This window comes from Pan paniscus, chromosome 7 (genome assembly GCF_029289425.2).
Source record: "Pan paniscus chromosome 7, NHGRI_mPanPan1-v2.0_pri, whole genome shotgun sequence".
Taxonomy (NCBI): domain Eukaryota; kingdom Metazoa; phylum Chordata; class Mammalia; order Primates; family Hominidae; genus Pan; species Pan paniscus.
The window spans coordinates 95032328-95046933 of NC_073256.2; the positions used below are offsets into that span (position 1 = coordinate 95032328).

General features: G+C 38.7%; 1 protein-coding gene across 1 annotated transcript in view; it reads right to left on the reverse strand.

The window, feature by feature from the left end:
• The window catches only part of LOC134730852 (RNA-binding protein MEX3A-like), a 36590-nt gene extending 22551 nt beyond the window's left edge, over nt 1-14039 (reverse strand). Inside the window, exons 1-2 of the mRNA XM_063606529.1 lie at nt 14015-14039; nt 11297-11994 (exon numbers count right to left, since the gene is read on the reverse strand). Of these exons, the coding sequence (XP_063462599.1) occupies nt 11447-11994; nt 14015-14039 (573 nt within the window). The 3' untranslated portion in view covers nt 11297-11446. The remainder of the gene's footprint in view (nt 1-11296; nt 11995-14014) is intronic.
• Between the last annotated feature and the right edge of the window lie 567 nt (nt 14040-14606).

The following is a 14606-nucleotide window of genomic DNA, read 5'->3' on the forward strand; positions in this document are numbered from 1 at the left end:
AATCTATCCTACTCTCTCTGTACTTTTTGTACCTTTGGAAACAACTGGGTGACAAGGTGACAATTGGTGATACCTTTGACCAATAGAATTTTGTGGGAGTTATACTGTCCCAGTTGCAGGCACAGCCCTTCACTATTCTGTCTTGTTACATAACGATAGATAACCAGGACAGGATCATTCCCCAGGCATCTCCCTTGGTCACTTCTAATCTAATATTTCAGCACCATGTTGATATAGGCATACCAATTGCAGGGGTTCTCCAAGAGGCAAGCAGTTATGTCCAGGATCCACCCGGGGAGTGACACAGCTGCAGCAGGGCACTCAGAGCCACCCAGACACATACATTGTTTCCTCACTTCAGGTTTTCTATCTAAGAGTAATTGGATACCTGCATGTGAATTCCTTTCTCTCTTTTTCATACACACACACACACGTGTTAGCACATCTGCTTCCACTGATCAAGTAAACTGGATAATACCTCTACTTCCCAATTCACATAGCCTTAAGCAAGACATTGATATGAATGTGTATATGGTTATTTATTCATGACAACCTATATCTAACTTTGATTTGATACAGCAGATACAATAACACCAAGAACCAAGTGGTAAAGTATGAGTAACAAGGAAGAGTTATAACTTCAAAAAATTCTCTGTAAAAGAATACTGGCATAGTACACACAGTTCTGTCTTTGCCATATCTCCTTACTCTTCATTACAGCCATATGAAATAATTACCATTGTCTCCAATTTTCAGGAAGGCAACCGATGTCCACAGAAAGTGTAGTAACTTGCCTAAAGTCTCACATTACTAATATTCAACCAGATTTTCAACCCAGGTCCACATAACATGTTTCTATAACTTTTCTATCCTTTTACTTAACTTAACCTAGTTCCACTCAAGGGGGCTATAGCCATCCATTTGGATGAGCAACTTGGTTAGGATCATGGCTTTTTCTCCAAAACACAAACTTTAAACCTATATCAAAGCAAGTGGAATTGCTCTTAATTAGTACATAGAACTCTGGCATTACAGATCCTTACCAGAGACTACAACCCTAAACTCTTTGCAGTTCAAAACTTGTCAGAAGCCAGACAAGAAGAAACGCTGTTTATGGAATAATTTTTAGCTGAGCAGTTCACTGGGTAACAGATAAATCCAAATTTAAGCAGCATTGTTTCATTAAACATTAGAGGGCAATTTAAGAACAAACTTTTATAACCTAGGGTCAGAATGCTAACAAGAACATTGTCCTCTTTACTAGAGCCTGGAGGAGAAATTTTGCTCGTATTTCAGAATCTGGAAACACTGTGCTTCTTTGGAATACTGCTTCGATTTTCATATTTTGGAAACTTTAAATCTTGTAGACAACTCTATTTTCTCTCTTCTTTGCCTTTTAGGGAAGTTTTAAGTCAAATTTGCAGGCATATCTCAGGATCATATGGTATGTTAGGTGTGTCACAATTAGTTTCAGTTTTATTATTGTTCTGTTTATTTTTTCCCTTCAACTTGGCTACCCCATTTACTTATCTCAGCCTTCTAATTGTACACATACAATTCAAAAATTGTATGGAACTTGGTAATTCATACAATAAAAGAAATAAGAATAATTTCTAGTTCTATGAGGCCCACTTAATAAAGTCATGTATTTTTCTATATTTCTGGCTCAATATTAAAATGAAGCCTGAATAATCCTAAAATTATATAATTACTATTCTTAGGTAATCCTGTCTATATATCCACTGATTCAGTTGTGCTTTTATAGGACCTCTAGTGACAATTCCTCAAAATAAAGATTGCTGGAAAGAATCATAACATCAGATATTATTTTGGTTGTGGTTAAAACAAGATTGATATAACCTTAGATTCTACTAGGGTTGGTAAAAGGGTTGTGGATTCATTTTGAACATGATGTTATAGATAAAGACTTTGAGGTTGTTTAAATCTGCTCCAAATCTGATTTCTTCTTACTGTCTGCTTAACTTTGTGACTTACCCTCTCCTTGCATTGCAGTTTTCAATAGGAAATACCTTGTTTAGTTGGTTGGATGATTAACTGAGATAATACACATAAAACATTTAACATAGAGCCTGGCAGAATAGGTCAACAAATGAGGATTACTACTGCTATTATTAGTAGTGTGATTATCTAAAAATAATAAATATTAGCTATTGCTGTTATTACCATTATTATTATTTTTTTTTTTTTGAGACAGAGTCTTGCTCTTTCGCCCAGGCCAGAGTGCAGTGGCACTATCTCGGCTCACTGCAAGCTCCGCCTCCCAGGTTCACACCATTCTCCTGCCTCAGCCTCCCGAGTAGCTGGGACTACAGGCGCCTGCCACCACGCCCGGCTAATTTTTTGTATTTTTAGTAGAGACAGGGTTTCACTGTGTTAGCCAAGATGGTCTCGATCTCCTGACCTCGTGATCCACCCGCCTCGGCCTCCCAAAGTGCTGGGATTACAGGTGTGAGCCACTGCGCCCAGCCTATTACCATTATTATTATCACAAAACAAATGACATCTGAAAGCAGGGAAAGGACTTCCTCAGAAGGCAGCAATGCATTTACTCCACTGGTTGTGCAAGTACCTACTAGAAACGTCAAAGTTTTCATGTCAATAAATCAAAGAAGCAGAAGCTCCTAAGGGTGGAAGTTATCAAAAGCTTAACTGTATAACAGCATGACTTTAAATAAGCTCTATAACAATTTGCATTTGAACATATCCTTAGAAACCTATCAAGATCAATTAGCTTCACAGCGAACCCCCGTAAAACTAAGTGATATAATTGGTTGGACAGAATCATTTAGTTCATCCATCTGGTAACCAAAGCAATTCTGCCAAAAATCATTTCAGTTTTAGCACACATCATACTGAAATATCCTTCCTAATTATTGGCCATCAACAAATTATTGAACTCCTTCTGGAGAATATTAGAGGAACATGGATATAGGATATTTAGTCTGTTTATCAATCTATCTTTCTAGCTGTTTATCTATAGTTTTTAGGTAAACGAGAAATTGTGAGTCAGATTTTCAGCTTAGATTATCTATATATATGTATATATATACACATATATATGAAGTAAAAGATCTAAAATATTGCAGGTCAGCTATGCCACATATAAAAGCATTCTGACACTTTATTCTTCTCAAGGAAAATGTTGTTTCCTGAAGCCTTAACATCAAGTTTTATACTAAAGATTTTTATAGTTAATTGATTTTGTTCACATTAAGAGCTGAAACTCCCTGTTTTGTTCACTTCTGTAAGGCCAGTGCCTAAAATGGGTCTGATACATAGTGAGCACTCTATTTATTGGATTAATAAATGAATAAATAGATATGTTAGCTAGAAAAGCAATAAATAGTATTTAAAATCACAGTTTTGAATAATTTTTTTAGTATTTTCTTTTTTTAATTTTTGTAGGTACATAGTAATTGTATATATTTATGGAGTACAAGAGGTGTTTGATACAGTATGCAATGTGAAATAATCACCTCATGGAGCATGGGGTATCCATCCCCTCAAGCATTTATTCTTTGTATTACAAGCAATCCAATTACATTCTTTTAGTAATTTTAAAATGTATAATTAAGTTACTATTTATTATAATTTTAATACTTATATGGTTTGGCTATGTCCCCACCCAAATCTCATCTTGAATTATAGTTCCCATAATCCCCATGGGTCATGGGAGGGATCCAGTGGGAGATAATTGAATCATGACAGCAGTTTTCCCCATGCTATCCTCCTGAAAGTAAGTTCTCATCAGATCTGATGGTTTTATAGAACGCTTCTCCCTTCACTCAGCTCTCATTCTTCTCCTTGCAGCCACCATGTGAAGAAGGACATGTTTGTTTCCCCTGGGGCCTCTCCATCCTTGCTGAACTGTGAGTCAATTAAACCTCTTTCCTTTATAAATTACCCAGTCTTGAGTATGTATTTATTAGCAGCATGAGAACAGACTAATACAGTAAATTGGTACAAGTAGAGATGGGTGCTGCTATAAGAATACTCAAAAATGTGGAACAGTTTGGAGGGCTCAGAAGAAGACAGGAAAACGTACGACAGTTTGGAACTTCCTAGAGACGTGGAGGGCTCAGAAGACAGGAAGATGTGGGAAAGTCTGGAACTTCCTAGAGACTTGTTGAATGGCTTTGACCAAAATACTGATAGTGATATGGACAATGAAGTCCAGCTGAAGTGGTCTCAGATGGAGATGAGGAACTTGTTGGGAACTGGAGCAAAGGTGACTCTTGTTAGCTTTAGCAAAGGGACTAGTGGCATTTTGCCACTGCCCTAGAGATTTGTGGAACTTTGAACTTGAGAGAGATTATTTAAGGTATCTGGCAGAAAAAAAATTGTAAGCAGTAAAGCATTCAAGATGAAGCAGAGCATAAAAGTTTGGAAAATATGCAGTCTGATGATGTGATATAAAAGAAAAACCCATATCTTGGGGAGAAATTCATGCTTGCTGCAGAAATTTGCATAAGTATTGAGGAGCTGAATGTTTTCACTAAGACAATGGGGGAAAATGTCTCCAGGGCATGTCAGAAAGCTTCATGGCACCCCCTCCCATCACAGGCCCAGAGAGCTAGGAGGAGAAAATGGTTTAGTGGGCCAGGCCCAGGGCCCCCTTACTGTGTGCAGCCTAGGGACTTGGTGCCCTGTATCCCAGTCACTCCAGCTTTGGCTAAAAGGGGCCAAAATACAGCTAGGGCCGTGGTTTCCCAAGGTGCAAATCCAAAGCCTTGGCAGCTTCCACATGGTGTTGAGCCTGCAGGTGCATAGAAGTCAAGCACTGAGATTTGGGAACCTCTGCCTAGATTACACAGAATGTATGAAAATGCCTGGATGTCCATGGAAGAAGTTTGCTGCAGGGGCAGAGCCCTCATGGAGAACCTCTGCTAGGGCAGTGCAGAAGGAAAATGTTGGGTCAGAGCCCACACACAGACTCCCCACTGGGGCACTGCCTAGTGGAGCTGCGAGAAGAGGTCTGTGGTCCTTCAGACCACAGAATGGTGGATCCACCAACAGCTTAAACTATGCACCTGAGAAAGCCACAGACACTCAATGGCAGCCTGTGAAAGCAGTTAAGAGGGGGCTGTTACTCTGCAAAGCCACAGGGGCAGAACTGCCCAAGGTTGTGGGAGCCCACCCTTTGTATCACCATGACCTGGATGTTAGACATGGAGTCAAAGGAGATTATTTAGGAACTTTAAGATTTAATGACTGCCTCACTGTATTTCAGACTTGCATGGGGCCTTTTGCTTTGGACAATTTCTCCCATTTGGAACAGGTGTATTTATACAATGCTTGTATCTCCCTTGTATCTATAAAGTAACTAAGTTGCTTTTGATATTACAGGCTTATAGGTGGAAGGGACCTGCCTTGTCTCAGATGAGACTTTGGACTTGGACTTTTGGGTTAATGCTGCAATGAGCTAAGACTTTGGGGGACTGTTGGAAAGGCATGATTGTGTTTTGAAATGTGAGGACATGAGATTTGGAAGGGGCCAGGGGTGGAATGATATGGTTTGGCTGTGTCCCCACCCCAATCTCATCTTGAACTATAGTTCCCATAATCCCCACATGTGGTGGGAGGGACCCAGTGACAGGTAATTGAATCATGGGGGCGGATTCCCCCATGCTATTCTCATGACAGTGAGTCAGTTCTCACAAGAGCTGATGAATTTATAAGGGGCTTCCCCCTTTGCTGAGCTCTCACTCCTTTCCTTGCTCCCAACATATGAAGAAGGATGTGTTTGCTTCCCCTTCCACCACGATGGTGCATTTCCTGAGGCCTCCCCATCCTTGCTGAATTGTGAGTCAATTAAACCTCTTTCCAGGTTTCCCTTTAAATTAACTAGTCTCAGGTATATCTTTATTAGCAGCATGGGAACGGACTAATAGAAATAATATGTGATGTGGATCCCTTCTGCGGATAGTTAAATAAAACAAAAAAAGAATGTAACATTGTATTACTTATTACTATCTCTTCTAATACTCTGAAAATTTTAAGCAATGATAAAATGCCGTTTTCAGCTGTATCAGTGTTTCTGCAGTTGCAGGCATCATAACATTGTGATATCTAGAACAAATCTTTATACCTAATAACAAACCTGAATATTCCCTTTTAGGCCTTCAAACAATAATTTTATCTTGTAATAAATTATCTTTCTTGTTTCCTCAGATTTAAAATCATGGTCAACTAGACACTTCTCTTTGAATCTGTTTTATTATCCTTATAATAGTTTAATAAATTTCTAGATGGTTTTAAAATACCCAGATAAATTTAAGTAATTTTAATGATTTGAATTCATTTTGCAAAACAATTCCCAGAGTGTGATATAAAAGAAATATTTAACATATATTTTTTAAAGACATGCTATTAACTCAGCTGAAATATTCTCAACACACTTCATTATATGCAAAAGCTCCAAGTGTCCTGAATAAAAATGACTTGCTAATATTCAGTAATATATTATCTCATATTTACATATTTCTTTAATATATTTACATATAACTATCAAATAATTATTCTGGCTCTGCTTAGAATTTTAAATTTTACTTGTCTTTCAGATAATACAAAATAATTTCCAAGGCAATTCTATGAGTATCTGTCTTATCTGATTATATGCATACATAGCTGACATTTGGTGAATATTAATCACATTTTGAAACAGCAAAAATATATTCTTGTTCATTCTAGGTATTACTGGCTTCTAGATAGTTATTGAAAGGAATGATATTTTCTCAAATTCACTGCACAAGAAGATATTCAATGTTTCCCTTCCCATTAAGGTGCTAAATATGCTATCATCAGTAACTCTACCATAAGTATCACTGCTTTTACGGATGTTTCACTTAACTTTTGCTTTAAACAGGGATGGCTGCTGCTGGTTGGGAAAGCCCAACCTGGTTCTTTAACAAGGCGATATGATTGGTGGTCTTGGTTTTCTGGAATGACAACAAACATCCAAGAAATGAATTATGCAGGAATTCCAGGCATTTCAGGTGGTACTTTGACAATATGTACCAATAAGATGAAAAGGATAGAATTTGTAGAACTCTCTCCAAGTGTGCATGAGAACCATAAAGCACCACTTAATGTGCCTGTCCTCCCATAATGATAAGCATGAGAGAGGCTTCTGAGCCTCTGTTTATGTCTGAATCAATGGGATTTCCAATCACCAAATTCTATAAGGTGTTTTTGTTTTCTCCATCACTGTAGACTTTTATGATCCAGTTCTCCCTATAATAGAGACATTGTTTCATGTAGCAGCAACTCGCAACTTGGTTTTTAAGAGATACATATCTGCACCAAGCTAGATTCACTAGGAAACAAAATTAAAGAGATTTTTATGAAAAAAAATACTTATATGACAAAATGTAATTCTAACAAGTAAATATAGCATTATCCTTTTAAAAAAAAATCTCTGCAAAGTAAATCTCTGGAAAAAAAAGGTGCATCAGTAGCATTCCTGTGATACTGGCTAATAGCAAGATGATTATAGAACTTTTGGGGGGATTTTTAAAAAGCAAATGCCAATAGCTCAAAATTGGCCATGAAGCAGGTTCATTGTGCACTGGTTACCAAGGCATCTAAGTCTCGTGACACCGAACACCCACAGGCAAAACAAGTTACATAAGTGAGTTTATTACTTACAGATAGACAGGAAGCGACAACAGAAGCCTAAGGTTCATTGTGAGGCAGTCCCCCAAGGCTCAGAAAAGCTGCCTTCGGTGGCCATGTCTGCACATGCCTCATTTGCACTACAGCAGAGGGACCCTAGAAAGCAGCCTGCCCCGGTTTTATACCCTGGGAAACACAGGACACTCTGGGATAAAGCAATGAAGACATTTTGTTTCTAGAGGACACTGGAACACAGCCCTGACTGTTCTGGCCAGCTTCTCCTTACCTCAGGATGTTGCATTCCCAGCACATTCTATAGTGATTGTTGAGAACTACAAGCAAGAAAGAAGAGAGAACTAGGTGGGACCAAAGCTGCCCACAGAAGTGTACTGCAGTCAGTGGCGTGTGAATCTTCATTGTTTGCGTTAGTGATTCCAATGGGACCTAATTCTTTTATAAGAAAATAAAGTTTCCCACCCCAAACTCCTCTGCAAATGGTTATAGTAATTTAATCATCTTCATTACTGCCCATAATAACTGCCATTGCAGAATGCTAGTATACCAGCAACAAACCAAAGGAAGACTGTAACATGAGATCATAATTTTCATCATAAATCAATCAGACCAACAGAGATTGGAAAGGAATGCAAAGAGTAGTTTTGGAAGATGTTCAAGATCCAATCATAATCAGTAATGGTCTGATTTACTGCATCTCCTGTACGCTTGCTCTCTCATTTAAGTGACCTATGCTTCCTTTTTAAAGTCAACACTGGAAAGATTCCAAATATAGATGACATTTAACAGGAAGGAAGACATAAACAAAACACAAATGGGTACTTGACATCCTTAATGCCCAAGCACATGGGTCAGGGTTCATTAGGTTATTTAATCCAGTCGTGCAAATTAGGTTATGCAGCGTCTGAAATAAATCAGACTGAGTGCAAAGAAAATTGAACAATGGCTCTTTAAAAAAAATCTTGCCTTGGTATCTTTTTCTCTTTTGTTGATATGCAAGGAACACTTTCTATGCTTATGTTGAAGGTGGATTAAATACAAACTTTAATCCTCTTCCTAAATCATTTATACAACACAAAAATAATATGGAAAAGTATTATGTCGTAGCTAATGGGTTTATAGAAAAATACAGATAAGATACATGTGAAATGGAATTCTATACTGCCAGAATACACCCAAAAGTAAGAAATATCTATCATAATTATATAAGAAGGCAATGAACAGATTATACAGCTAGAACTAAATTAGATACGCAGGTTAAAAACAAGAATAATCTCACCATATTAAGTTCCTTGCACTAAAATTTCAGAGAGTCATTAACAAAATATACAGGTAAGAAAATGTGGCACATATACACCATGGAATACCATGCAGCCATAAAAAATGATGAGTTCATGTCCCTTGTAGGGACATGGATGAAGCTGGAAACCATCATTCTCAGCAAACTATCGCAACGACAAAAAACCAAACACCGCATGTTCTCACTCATAGATGGGAATTGAACAATGAGAACACATTGAACAATGAGAACACAGGAAGGGGAACATCACACACCAGGGCCTGTCGTGGGGTGGGGGGAGCGGGGAGGGATAGCATTAGGAGATATACCTGATGTTAAATGACGAGTTACTGGATGCAGCACACCAACATGGCACATGTATACATATGTAACTAACCTGCACGTTGTACACATGTACCCTAAAACTTAAAGTATAATAAAAAATATATATACAGGTAAAAGTTCTAGATTAGGCTTTAGAAATAGATCAACATAGCTTTCAAATATTTTTGAAGTACAACTACTGGAAAGATAGATTAGATTTGGTTTAGGTTTCTCAAAAGGACATGGTTTAAGACATGTTACAACTGTGCAAATCTATATTCAATAAAAGAACATTTTAACCATTAGAACTCCATTCAAGTAGAAATTCTGCCTCATAAATTTAGATGCCTATTTCACAAAGATTCTTGCTGTTGCTAAATGGTCAATGATATTCCTAAGAGTGGCATTCGCTGGGTGGAAATTTTGCTTGGGTGAACTCTATGGTCACTTCCAATTTTTAGGTCATTAATGTGTAGATATTGTGCAAACCTTAAGATCAATTAAAGCCCGTAAGACACAATTCAAAGTCCCATCTTCTGTGAAAACTCAACTTTTCTATATATCACTTAGTATCAGTAATCACTTTAAAATTGAATTCAGATGCGTTATAAAACATAGTCTTATAATTACTTATAATTTTATGCCTCAGATAAATCTGAAAACACTGTAAGGACAGAGGTTACTACTTAGTTCATAGCAGGCACTCAATAGAACTTATTGAAGGAAAGCTTTGAGGGATGAGAGAAGAATTGTCTTTTTTTTTTTTTTTTTTTTTACTTCTCAATCTCCTATACCATAACCAATTTTTCTTTCCTTATTAAAAACAAAACAAACATAAACAAAAAAAGAAATTTCACTCACATAAGGCACAATATTTATTCATGATAGCAGATAGAGAAGAGCCTTTAAAATTATTACAGCTATCATTTACCTACTGTCATAATATGATGTGGGGAATATAACAATGAAAAAATTCCTGTGTCAAAGACATGCCTGAAATTTCTTTCTCGAAGACATACTTGAATACAAGAGAAACAAACTAAAATCTTCTAAGGTGTGATATACTTAGAAAATAAATGTACCTGAGATTCATGAATTTAAGTTGCTCATTAAGTGGATTTTTGTGTAATTTTAACTATGAGTCTATGCATTTAAAAGTTAATATATTGTTAATTTCCGGCACATATTACAGATTTGCAGGGTAAAAGAAAAAAATAGCTCATAAACGTCTACAGCCAGGAAACTACCTTTAATTAACTTCCAAATATAATTTTAATACTAATGGTTGTTCAGAAATAATTGTCTTTAGATGCTTGACCAATGTAGGATGCATGACTCTAGGTCTAGCCTGTTTAAACTGTTTATTTAAGATATCAAGTGATAAAGTCTCTGTCTGCTTAGCTTGTGAATCATTATGTGCACTACTAGAAAGCAATAACCCTTAGGATCATCTAGGAACCTTCATGATCCAGGAGCTCAGAATATGGTGTTTGATTACAATCATAAGGATAGTAAAGTGCTTGTGTCCCTTCAAAATAATGACTCAACTTTCCCTAACTCCAATACACACTCCACTGATAAGACTATATACTTAATATTTTCAGTTTTTATTAGCTTTGCCTTATTTTTAGAGATCATAAAGAAGGCTTGGAACCAAATCACTGACTTCAAGGAATATAGCCCATACATAGAAACAGCTGAAAGTTATTGTGATTACTCACTTTTGATGCTGCAACGAGTCTCTTGAACTCTTGGAATACATAGCAACAGCTAACAAGTGAACTTTCTTTTTGGTTCTACATAGCACCTAAAGTGATCCAACTGAAGTATTCCTTATATGATATTACTACCTAACCTACTATATAGCAGATGGTTCCCATTGTAATTACAATCAAATTCAAACTCCTGGCCGAGACCAAAACCCCATGTCATCTGCCTTGCTCTCCACCTCCCCAAACTATACACTCCTCTTTTTGCTCACTGCCCCCATCTTTCTATCCAAGAACATGGAAGTTAATCCCAATTCAGGGATTTTGCACTTACTGTTTCCTTTGCCTGGAATACTCTTCCCCAGGATTTCTGTCCTGTAATCCAAGTGAGAGGTGACAGCGTGCTGGCAGTCCTCACAGCCCTCGCTCGCTCTTGGCGCCTCCTCTGCCTGGGTTCCCACTTTGGTGGCACTTGAGGAGCCCTTCAGCCCACCGCTGCACTGTAGGAGCCCCTTTCTGGGCTGGCCAAGGCCAGAGCCGGCTCCCTCAGCTTGCAGGGAGGTGTGGAGGGAGAGGCGCGAGCGGGAACCGGGGCTGCGCGCGGCGCTTGCGGGCCAGCTGGAGTTCCCGGTGGGCGTGGGCTTGGCGGGCTCCGCACTCGGAGCAGCCGGCCGGCCCTGCCCGCCCCGGGCAATGAGGGGCTTAGCACCCGGGCCAGCGGCTGCGGAGGGTGTACTAGGTCCCCCAGCAGTGCCAGCCCACCGGCACTGTGCTCGATTTCTCGCTGGGCCTTAGCTGCCTTCCTGTGGGGCAGGGCTCGGGACCTGCAGCCCGCCATGCCTGAGCCTCCCACCCTCTCCGTGGGCTCCTGTGCCGCCCGAGCCTCCTCCACGAGCGCCACCCCCTGCTCCACGGCGCCCAGTCCCGTCGACCACCCAAGAGCTGAGGAGTGCGAGCGCACAGCGCGGGACTGCCAGGCAGCTCCACCTGCAGCCCCTGTGCGGGATCTACTAGGTGAAGCCAGCTGGGCTCCTCAGTCTGGTGGACATGTGGAGAGTCTTTATGTCTAGCTCAGGGATTGTAAACACACCAATCAGCACCCTGTCAAAACAGACCACTCGGCTCTACCAATCAGCAGGATGTGGGTGGGGCCAGATAAGAGAATAAAATCACGCCGCCGCAGCAAGCAATGGCAACACGCTGGAGTCTCCTTCCGCACAGTGGAAGCAGTGTTCTTTCACTCTTTGCAATGAATCTTGCTACTGCTCACTCTTTGGGTCCACACTGCTTTTACGAGCTCTAACACTCACTGCGAAAAGTCTGCAGCTTCACTCCTGAAACCAGCAAGACCACGAGCCCACCGGGAGGAACGAACAACTCCAGACGCGCCGCCTTAAGAGCTGTAACACTCACCGCGAAGGTCTGCAGCTTCACTCCTGAGCCAGCGAGACCACGGACCCACCAGAAGGAAGAAACTCCGAACACATCCGAACATCAGAAGGAAAAACTCCAGACGGGCCACCTTAAAAGCTGTAACACTCACCGCGAGGGTCCGCGGCTTCATTCTTGAAGTCAGTGAGACCAAGAACCCACCGATTCTGGACACACAAGTACCAGCTTAAATGCTGTCTCCTCAAAGAGGTCATCTCTGACAACACACATTCACCCATTTGTCTTTGTTTTATTCTCTTCATAACATTTATCACTATCAGAAATTATGTTAAGTATTGATTTACTTGAGCAGCTGTTTATTATCCACCTCTGCTGCCTCAAGTTTTGTGAGGACAAGTATTTTTATCTATTTTGTTTATCAATGTATTTCCAATACCTTGAGTGCCTGGCAAACAGTTGGCACAAAATTAGTGTGTATTTAATAAGTGAATGCAAAGGAATGAATATCTAAAGGCAAAAATATTCAGTCAGTTAGACTCTAGCACGTAATCGTCACCGAGTGAAATAATCATCTACATATATCCTCTAGGGGAAAAAAAAGCATTACTTTAGAATGAAATATGAAAATTAACAGAGAGAAATTCTGGTCAAATGGGTAATATAGAAAAATATTTTTGAATTTTTTATAAAATTTTATAAATTTTTTAAAAACTTTATAAAAAATTTTCCCCAGCTTTATTGAAATATTATTGACATAAAAATTATGTATATTTAAGGCATATTGTGTGATGTTTTGATATATAGATACATTGTCAAATTGTTACCACAATGAAGAAAATTGACATATTCATCACCTCACATAGTTGACTTTTCTTGTATGTGGTGATGAGAATGTTTAAAATCTACTCCCTTAGGATCACGTAAGTCCAGAAGTTCAAGGCTGCAGCAAGCCAAGATCATGCCACTGCACTCCAGCCTGTGTAACAAAGTGAGATTCTGTCTTAAAAATAAACAAAATAAAATATGCTGTCTTAGCAAATTTAAAGTGTATCATACAGTATTACTAACCATAGTCACCATGCTGTACATTAGGTCTCCAGACCTGATACATCCTCATAACTGAAACTTTGTACTCTTTGTCCAACATCTCCCCATTTCTCCCATTCAACCAGCCCCTGACAACGATCATTCTACTCTCTGCTTCTATGAGTTCAACTTTTTTCTATTCCATATGTAAGTGAGAGCAAGCAATATTTAGTCTTTTTATGCCTGGCTTGCTTTACTTAGCATAACATTCTCCAAGTTCATTCATGTTGTCACAGATGACAGGATTTCCTCCTTTTTTAAGGCTGAATAATATTCCATTGTATGCTATTTTATATATCCATTCATCCATCTATGGACACCTAGGTTGACATCGTATCTTGGCTATTTTGAATAGTGCTACAATTAGCACAGAAGTACAGATATCTCTTTGAGATACTGATTTCATTTCCTTTGGCTGTAAACCCGGAAGTGAGATTGCTGGGTTATATGCTAAGTCTATTTTTATTTTTTTTTGGACAAAACTCCATGCTGTTTTCTCTAATGACTGTACTAATTTACATTCCCACCAACAGTGACAAGGATTTCCTTTTTCTACATCATCAGCAACACTTACCTTTTGTCTTTTTTATAGCAGCCATTTTGACAGGTGTGAGGTGCTATCACATTGTGGTTTTGATTTGCATTTTCTTGGTGATTAGCAACCTTGGGTATTTTTTCATATACTTGTTGGCCATTTGTATGTCTTCTTTTGAGATATCTATTTTGGTCCTTTGTCCATTTTTAAAATTGGGTTATTTGTTTTCTTGCTATTGGGTTGTTTGAGTTCCTTATATATTTTGGAAACTGACCCTTTATTGGATGTGTAGAGTTCGCAAATATATTTTTCCATTCCGTAATTGTCTCTTCATTCTTCTGAGTCTTTTTGTTGCTATTCAGAATCTTTTTAGTTTGATGCAATCTCATTTATCTGTTTTTGCTTTATTGACTCTGCTTTTGGTGTCATATTCAAAATATCATTGCCAAGGTAAAAGTCAAGAAGCTCTTTCCCTATGTTTCTCTGATACTTTTACATTTTTAGGACTTACATTTAAGTCTTTAATCTATTTTGATTTAATTTTGTTTTTTACGAAGTATGAGATAAGGGTCCAATTTTCTTCTGGGCATGTGGATATCCAGCTTTTCCATCACCTCTTTGTGTGTTCTTG